The sequence below is a fragment of the Sinocyclocheilus grahami genome, unplaced genomic scaffold (genome assembly GCF_001515645.1).
Source record: "Sinocyclocheilus grahami isolate Dianchi unplaced genomic scaffold, SAMN03320097.WGS_v1.1 scaffold236.1, whole genome shotgun sequence".
NCBI lineage: Eukaryota > Metazoa > Chordata > Actinopteri > Cypriniformes > Cyprinidae > Sinocyclocheilus > Sinocyclocheilus grahami.
The window spans coordinates 202,638-212,564 of NW_015505415.1; the positions used below are offsets into that span (position 1 = coordinate 202,638).

Consider the following 9,927-nt stretch of genomic DNA (forward strand, 5'->3'; position numbering starts at 1 on the left):
AGTTTAAGTGAGTTGAAAACATGGGAATGAACAGCTGCATTTAGCAAAATATTTTACAGAACATGTCAAATGTGTTGCAAAAGCAGCGTTTGCTAAACAGGTTTTTTAATGCAGGAAATTTGACGTATTAGATTTATTGATGCATTTTATTTTGCTTAAAAAAAAGTGATTATTAAATGTGTTCTGAGCATCGCTGTGTATACGTGACATCATACTATCAGTATTGTTATTAACTAAAACTATTAAAAATTATTTTTATCATGTGAAATAAAGCTCAAATAAAACGAATATTATTGAAAAACTTACTCAAAAAGCTTAATTGAATATGAGAAATGTTGCTTTGGCAACTAACTGAAATAAAATAAGTTTGAAGTGCTAAACTAAAATGACTAAATCAATAGTATATATAGTAAAAAATAGTATAGAAATATTACTAAAAGTTAAAATGAATACAAAAAAATATAAAAATAGCATATATATAACAGTATATAAATATTACTAAAAATTAAAATAACACTGAAACTATAGAAATAGCATATAAATAACAGTATATAAATATTACTAAAAATGACTCTGCATCATACGTCTGCATCTCAGTGAAATCAGATTTTTCCAAATTTAAAGTCCTACTGTGTTGTGTTTTTGAGTTGAGTTTAATAATAATAATAATAATTACAATACATTTAATTCATAATTAATTATAATATTATTAATTATTAAAAAATATTCGTTTTAGTTTAAAAAGTCAGTGATTCTGTCACTTCATTCAACATTGAATCAGACCTTAAAAATGCAAGAGGACATCCTACATTTAATTTTATTAATGTTATAAAATGTACAAAAAAAAATATATATATATATATATAAAAATATGAATGTTAGTATTTATGAATTTATAGATTTAATCATTAATTTTAATTTATTTCACTTTAAAGCATTATTATTATTATTAAATGCAATTAATCATTATAATATTATTAATTATTTTTAAATATTAATTTCAGTTTGAGTCTGTTTTTCTGTTAGTTCATTCAACATTGAATCAGATCTTGAAAAATCAAGTGGACATCCTACAATCTTTTGGTTAAAATGTTCACATTCATTTCTACATCAGCATCAGGTTGCAGTGGTTTAAACATCTACTGATATGTGTTATTGATATGCATCAACTGATGTGATTAGCTATGAAGAAACATGCGCAGGATTGTTCTGTTTTTCATTCATTGTTAATGATCATTTAGCACGGTTTCCTGCAGTACCATGCAACATTATTTCAGAAATCATATTTATTTCAGGTGCTACTGAACATTTTGTTTCTCATTCACAGCTCTTTGGTCTCATATTGATCAGATATATCTAAAGCTGCCGTGTTTATTTACTGCATCACTGGCGGCACCAAACAGAATTGTAAAAATAAAGAGTCTTTTCGAATATTAAGCAGATTTTAATTCTGTTTGGTGTCCTTCTTGTGTGCTTTAATCACATTACGTTTAAGATGTTATTAATATATCACCCTTGGTCCACAGTGATCATATTTGAATGTTGTTTTTCTTGAGCTCTGAGGGGTGTGTGTGTGTGTCTGTGTGTGTGTGTTTCCCATAAGTCTCTGTGCTTTGCTGGGTCCATCGGTGCACTTAGAAACCCCACTAACATCCAGCACAAGTGGTCGTGCCGCGTGAGTGTTTCCTTTGCTTTGTGGGCGGGTGAGCTTGTTCAGCACTCCCTCTGTAGCCCGGGGAGAGTGACCCGGGTCATGTGACTTTATCCTAACCAATCAGGTTTCGAACATGACCTGCGTGGGGTTAAGCACCTGTCTGACGACAAGCATGGCGCGGCTGCAGGTGAGTCTGACCTCAGAGATCACAACAACAGGATTAAAGACCAGTTTTGAGTTCAAAACAAGCTACGAAATGTATTCTGACTCGTATGAAAAACAAATGATGTGATTTTATTACATTAGTCTCAAGTGAACACACATTTTGTGTAAATCTTGTTGTTGTATGTTTAAATTAATGTGAATTTGAATGTTTATACCGTTGCAGCGGTCCAGCTAAAGATCATCTGTAAACAAGTTTTGAGTGTTTTTACAAACTGAGGGAGTTTAAGTCATTATCCGTCATAATCGACAGCATGTCAAAGATGCTAAAAATCCTTTAAGAGAGGTTATCAGTCATGCATTTTTAACAATGATATTGAGTTCAGTTCAAAGAGTGAGAGAATCAGACCTTAAAAAGTCAAGGGGAAATTTTACATTTAATTGTATTATTTTTAAATTAAAATGATGAATTCTATTATTTCTTAATGTATATTATTTGATTTTATTAATTAATATTAATTTATGATTGTGTTTTATCTTAACTTTATTAGTAGTACTAGTAGTAGTAGTGTTATTAATAATAATAATAATAATTACAATACATTTAATTCATAATTAATTATAATATTATTACTTATTAAAAAATATTTGTTTTAGTTTAAAAAGTCAGTGATTCTGTCACTTCATTCAACATTGAATCAGACCTTAAAAATGCAAGAGGACATCCTACATTTAATTTTATTAATGTTATAAAATGTACAAAAAAAAATATATATATATATATATAAAAATATGAATGTTAGTATTTATGAATTTATAGATTTAATCATTAATTTTAATTTATTTCACTTTAAAGCATTATTATTATTATTAAATGCAATTAATCATTATAATATTATTAATTATTTTTAAATATTAATTTCAGTTTGAGTCTGTTTTTCTGTTAGTTCATTCAACATTGAATCAGATCTTGAAAAATCAAGTGGACATCCTACAATCTTTTGGTTAAAATGTTCACATTCATTTCTACATCAGCATCAGGTTGCAGTGGTTTAAACATCTACTGATATGTGTTATTGATATGCATCAACTGATGTGATTAGCTATGAAGAAACATGCGCAGGATTGTTCTGTTTTTCATTCATTGTTAATGATCATTTAGCACGGTTTCCTGCAGTACCATGCAACATTATTTCAGAAATCATATTTATTTCAGGTGCTACTGAACATTTTGTTTCTCATTCACAGCTCTTTGGTCTCATATTGATCAGATATATCTAAAGCTGCCGTGTTTATTTACTGCATCACTGGCGGCACCAAACAGAATTGTAAAAATAAAGAGTCTTTTCGAATATTAAGCAGATTTTAATTCTGTTTGGTGTCCTTCTTGTGTGCTTTAATCACATTACGTTTAAGATGTTATTAATATATCACCCTTGGTCCACTGTGTTCATATTTGAATGTTGTTTTTCTTGTGCTCTGAGGGGTGTGTGTGTGTGTCTGTGTCTGTGTGTGTGTGTGTGTGTGTCTCTCAGGGAAGGATGACGTGTTGGACATCGAGATCGATTCGTACATCCACTGCATCAGTGCGTTTGTGAAGCTGGCTCAGAGCGAATACACTTTACTGACTGAGATCATCCCAGAACATCACCAGAAGAAGACCTTCGACTCGCTCATACAGGTCAGGGCTATGTGTGTGAGTGTTCAGTGAGTGTGTTCAGTGAGTGTGTTCAGTGTGTGTGTGAGTGTGTGTACTGGTTTATATATCCTGGTGGGGACTTAAACTTGAATACACACAGACTCATGGGGACTCGTGTCACGGTGGGGACCTAAATTGAGGTCCCCACGGGTAAACAAGGTAATAAATCACACAAAAAGTGTATTGAAAATCTAAAAATGCAGAAAGTCTCCTGTAAGGGGTAGGTTTAGGGGTAGGGTTGGTGTAGGGCAATAGAATATACGGTCTGTACAGTAGAAAAACCATTACGCCTATGGAGAGTCCCCACAAGGATAGCAAACCAGACTCTGTGTGAGTGTGTGAGTGTGAGTGTGTGTGAGTGTGTGTGAGTGTGTGTGAGTGAGTGAGGGAGTGAGGGAGTGAGGGAGTGAGGGAGTGAGGGAGTGTGGGAGTGTGGGAGTGAGGGAGTGAGGGAGTGAGGGAGTGAGAGTGTGAGGGAGTGAGGGAGTGAGAGTGTGAGAGGGAGTGAGGGAGTGAGAGTGTGAGGGAGTGAGAGTGTGAGAGTGTGTGAGCAAGCGAGCGAGCGTGCGTGGGTGCGAGTGAGTGTGTGTGTGTGTGTGTGTGTGTTTAATCACAGTGTTTGTCGCTGCAGGAGGCGCTGGATAATCTGATGCTGGAGGGCGATAACATCATCTCCGCGGCGCGTCGAGCCATCATGAGACACGATTACTCCGCTGTGCTGACCATCTTCCCCATCCTGCGCCACCTCAAGCAGACCAAACCAGACTTTGACGCCACGCTACAGGTAGAGAGGAAATGAGAACGAGCATGAAATGTTCGCGCTGGACTTTCTGCTTTTTGGCACGGTGTGGTAGCCGACGATGTCATATCCTGTGTTGCGGTGCAGGGAACGGCTGCCAGCACCAAGAACAAGCTCCCAGCTCTCATCACCTCTATGGAGACCATCGGAGCTAAAGCACTCGAGGAGTTTGCTGACAGCATTAAGGTAGATCACACACAACCGCTTCAGTGATCGAAAGATTGCATGTTCAATCTCTCGTGACATCAGGTGCAGAATTGTATTATTTTATTGTTTTATTTCATTTTAAATTATGTATTATTATTGTTATTATTAAAATAAATTAGAAATATTATTAATAATTGAAACATTGTTAATTACTATTTAATTTACCTTAATATTAAAAATAATATAGAATTGTTTTAAAACATTATATATGTGTATATATATATATATAATTTACTATTAAGTCATTCATCAATTTAATTGTTTAATTATTTGTACTATTGAATAATAGTTATATTTACATGTATTATTATTATTAATAATAATAATAGTTTATTTATTTATTAAATATTTAGATTATTATAAAATGTTTTTTTATTTTTTTATATTATTTATAAACACACACGCAATTTAATCGTTTTATTTACTAAATTAAATAAACAACCACTTTTAAATAATTTATTTTAAATAATTTACATAATTAACTTTTTCATAATTTTGATATTTTGTAATATTTAGAATGAATTATAAAATGTATTTTAATAATAATAATAATAATTGTTTAAAATGAAATGATTTGTGTGTATATAATTTCAACTAATTTACTTTTAAATAATTTACTTTTCTTAATTATTGAAATGTAATCATTTTTTGTTATAATATTTTTTATGATTAATTACATTTATTTTAATAATAATACTTCAAAATTGGTATATGTTTTATACATTTTGTTAAACTATAAATATAACGCATTTTATTATATTATAAAATCTAAATGACGTTCCTCATTATGCTCACGTCATTATATTAATGATTAATTTTATGTTCAGAACGATCCTGATAAAGAGTACAACATGCCGAAAGACGGAACCGTACATGAGCTCACAAGCAATGTAAGATCACTTCATTGTCCATTTGGTAGAGTTTGTTTTAAGAGCAGACAAAGACGCTCTTTTTCTCTGATCGGTTCTCCTCAGGCCATCCTGTTCCTGCAGCAGCTGCTGGATTTCCAGGAAACAGCAGGAGCGATGCTGGCCTCTCAGGGTAAAGCAGACACACATCTAAAAACAGACACTGACAGAGAGATCCAAGAGATTCACTGCCTTTAGAAATGTGAAAAAGTAGTTCAGACGCAGATGTCAGCGCTGTCTTGGGCTGCTGAGATGTCGTCCTCGCCCTCCTGTCTCCTTGTGTATCATCTGTTCACATTTCCTGTGGTCTGCATTTCCTTTTCCTTCGGTTTTCCTGACAAACGTTCAGCAAACATGATCAGTGCCGCCAGCAAATTCAGCCATTTTCAGCTTCTCTGCTGTTGTTTATTCCTGCACCATCTTTCTCTAAATAACAATCATTAGCCCCTAAATAACCATATACTGCTCAAAGTACCACTTTTGGCCTTTATTATTGCTCAAATTTTATTTTTATAGTTGTATCTGCTAAGCTGTCTTGCCTTATGATCAAATAATCAGAAAGTAATATTATATGTTACGTATTTTCATTTAGTTCAATCATTTTATTATAATAATTATTTATTTTTATTTTTCTCATTTTAAAGTATTGTTATTATTATTTAAAATATTTAATATAAATATGATTAATTAAATTAATTTTATATTTTGTAAATTCATTGATTTATGTATTTGTATTTTAATGAATATTTAATTTCTTTTAATTTATATTCCATTTTAAAGCATCATCATCATTATTATTATTTAAAATGATTAATTAATAATTAAAATATTTAGTCAAAAAATTATATTACATTCATTATGTTCTGTACATTCATTAATTTATATGCATTTATTATAATATAATATTCCATTTTTAGTTTAAAGTATTATTATTATTATTACTGCTGTAGTTAAAATGGTCTGTGATGATCTGAAAGTAATATTGTAAGTTCTGTATGTTCACTTATAATAATTCTTATATAATTTAATAATCATTCATATTATTTAATGCATTATTTTAGTTAATTTTAAAGAATTAATATTATTATTTAAAATGATTACAATAAATTATACTATTATTAATTAAATCAGAAAGCAGTGTTCTGTATGTTCATTAATTTATATAGTTTTATTATTTCTTTTTTTATTTTCATTATTATTATTATTATTATTTTGTTCTGTACACTCGTGTTCACAGCAGTCCATGTCACTCTGTAGCTCCTCCCACTGCTTCCTCAGCCCCGCCCACTCATCTCTGCTTCTGTCACATGATCCTGCTCTCTCATCCTGGCTGGCTATTAGTGGTGAAGCTCTTCACTAACAGAACTATTTTAACTTCTTGCCCTCTGCCTCTTTCTCTTGTTCTCTTTCTCTCTCTGTTCTGCTTCGCTTCTGTCCTGTAGTACTCGGGGACACTTACAATATTCCTTTAGACCCCCGAGGTAAGCGCTCGAGCGGACGAGTAGAGCGGGACCCACGGCTCCTCTGACTTTACAGTTAACATGAAACCAGAGCTGACTCCATATACTGTCCCAAAGCATGTCGTCAGTGCATGTTGTACTGAAGAATAACATTTACAAACATGTTTCACTCTGAAATACTTCAAATTATGGAAGTATAATGGACAGCTTTCTTGTTTTGACCCCAGATGCAGAATTGTATTATTTATTAATTTGTAACATTTTATTATTATTAATATTTATAATATCTTAATAAGATTTAGTGTTATTTTATGCATTGCTGTATTATTATTATTGAATATTATTTAACAATAATTATTTTTTTCTTGCAATATAATATAAATTGTATATATATATATATATATATATATAATTTTATTATATTTCATATTATTTAATTAGTTTTTTATGCATTACTATTACATAAAATTATTAATAATATTAATATTATTATTCTTAATATAATTCTAGATCATATAAATTGTTTAAAATATTTTTTTCGTTTAATATCAAATTAAATTATTTAATAATTATTTAATACATTCATATATATTTGAAATATAATGTGAAGTATTCCTGAGTGAAACTGGATGTTCAATGCGACGGGAAAAAATAATTTTTTAATTAATATCATATTATTATTTTGTAATATTATATAATATTAAAATATAAATGTAGTTAAATCAACTGAACTAAACGATGTAAAAGAGATGCACTTAATCATTCACAATAACACCAGGAACATTAATTATGAAAGTAGATGGGGCCAATTCTGATTTCACGTTGACTTCAAACCTTGAACTGAATCACTTACTGTACTTGCTTTTTAGACATGCATATGTTTCTGAAAGACTTACAGGCTTTAAATATGATTTTTCTGATGGTTTCCAGGAGCTTTTACTTGTGCTCAATCAAATATTCTGTCTATAGAAAGTTTCATCTCATGTTATTGGCTCTGAGCTTTTCATATCATCAGGATATGAAACAGTCCTCAGGCGTCATCTCTATTCCTCTCTAAGATCTATAGAATATTATAGCATAGTACAGGAGCTGTCATTTAATCTGGGGTAAAATCAGATCTAAACATCGAGTTTATGAGTTTATTATATTCAGAGGTTGTCAGAGTGGCTCAGACAGAATAAAGTAAGAGTGTTTTGTATATTGAACAAATGAAAGGCTGTTGAAACGTGTCTCTTCTTGTCTTCAGAGAGCAGCTCGTCCGCCAGCAGCTACAGTTCAGAGTTCAGCCGGAGACTCCTGAGCACATACATCTGTAAGACACACACACACACACACACACACACACACACACACGTCTGGTCAACTATCCTTGTGGGGACTCTCCATATGCATAATGGTTTTTCTACTGTACAAACTGTATTTTCTATTGCCCAACACCAACCCTACCCCTAACCCTACCCCTCACAGGATACTTTCTGCATTTTTACTTTCTCAAAAAAACTCATTCTGGGGACCACACACACACACACACACACTCTCACACAACACACACACACACACACTCTCACACAACACACACACACACACGCAAAAGAACTAAAGGTTGTGATGTTTTAAAAGGGTCTTATCGTGCATTTTATATCAGCTTTTTCCTCAGATCCTCTTTTTGTGCTAAATCAGTGTTATTTTAATTCTTAATGACCATTTTTCACTGTCTGCTCTGTCTGATATCAGACAGAAAGTTGAAAAGTTCAGAATTTCTCACTTCCGCTTCTCATTTTTGAATTGATGAGAAAGTTGAGTCCTGAAAGTTACTGTGTTTTATAGTCATCAAACATTTTAAATTTGGTTCCTCGTGATATACACTGATTTTAAAATCTATTCATGTATTAAAAATTCTATTAAAAAATTATTTCCATTCATTGGAATTTAAAAGCTAAAATAATAATAAATAAATAAATAAAATATGAATATTTGATAAAAACCTTAAACAGATGTTAGAAATGTTGCCTTGGGAAGTAACTAAAATAAGTTTAATTTGAAGTACTAAAATTACTAAAACTAAATAGAAAATAATTAAAAATATAAATAATAATAATAAAAAAGATAAAAGCACATAAAACTTAAAATTTAAGCTAATTGGTTTATAATTTTTTTAAATAAATACTATAATAGTATATAATTAATACTAAAATAGCACTGGTTGTGTTTGGAATAAATGATGTTAGATTCATTATTAGATAAGTAGCTGATGTTTTTGTGCCGCTGTGTTCGCAGATAAAGTCCTCGGTAACCTGCAGCTGAATCTGTCCAACAAAGCTAAAGTGTATGAAGATCCGGCCCTGCGTGCCGTCTTCCTTCACAACAACTACAACTACATCCTCAAATCCCTGGAGAAGTGAGTCCATTCACACTCTTCATGCGGACTGATTCAGAACATGATTCATTCAGTTGCTTTACGCAGCTTCAGATCACTGACCAATCAGAAACTAGAGCACACTCAGTACTGGCCAATCAGAAGACAGCTCTCCACATAATCACTCCCTTTATTTCTTCTTGAATAAAATGACTTTTTTTCCTCTGAACATTTTGATTATCTTAAAATAAGTCATGTTACAGAGGTCAAATGTGATTTAAATGCTGTTTTCTGTTGTTCAGGTCTGAGCTGATTCAGCTGGTCGCTGTGACCCATAAGAAGGTGGAGGGTTCATACAGAGAGCTCATCGAGCAGGAGATCCAGAATTACCAGCGCAGGTATAGCCGCATCATCCAAACACAAGAACCGTCCTGTAATGAATGAGTGAATGACCTTCTGACCTCCACTCACCTACAGCTGGCTGAAGGTCACAGAGCATCTGACTGAGAGAAACATCCCAGCATTCCAGCCTGGAACCAAAGTGAGAAGATCACACACACACACACACACAATCACACACACACACACACACATATGCACAGACAGACACAGACACACACACACACACACACACACACACACACACACACACACACACACACACACACACACACACACACAC

The 9,927-nt window shown here is 32.2% G+C and overlaps 1 protein-coding gene across 1 annotated transcript in view; it reads left to right on the forward strand.

Moving 5' to 3' along the window:
• Window positions 1–9,927, forward strand: part of LOC107597758 (exocyst complex component 7-like) — a 22,201-nt gene that overhangs the window by 10,272 nt on the left and 2,002 nt on the right. Inside the window, exons 8-17 of the mRNA XM_016288938.1 lie at window positions 3,352–3,497; window positions 4,147–4,299; window positions 4,402–4,500; window positions 5,349–5,411; window positions 5,496–5,562; window positions 6,872–6,910; window positions 8,136–8,201; window positions 9,167–9,287; window positions 9,548–9,643; window positions 9,723–9,786. Coding sequence (XP_016144424.1) covers window positions 3,352–3,497; window positions 4,147–4,299; window positions 4,402–4,500; window positions 5,349–5,411; window positions 5,496–5,562; window positions 6,872–6,910; window positions 8,136–8,201; window positions 9,167–9,287; window positions 9,548–9,643; window positions 9,723–9,786 — 914 coding nt within the window. The remainder of the gene's footprint in view (window positions 1–3,351; window positions 3,498–4,146; window positions 4,300–4,401; window positions 4,501–5,348; window positions 5,412–5,495; window positions 5,563–6,871; window positions 6,911–8,135; window positions 8,202–9,166; window positions 9,288–9,547; window positions 9,644–9,722; window positions 9,787–9,927) is intronic.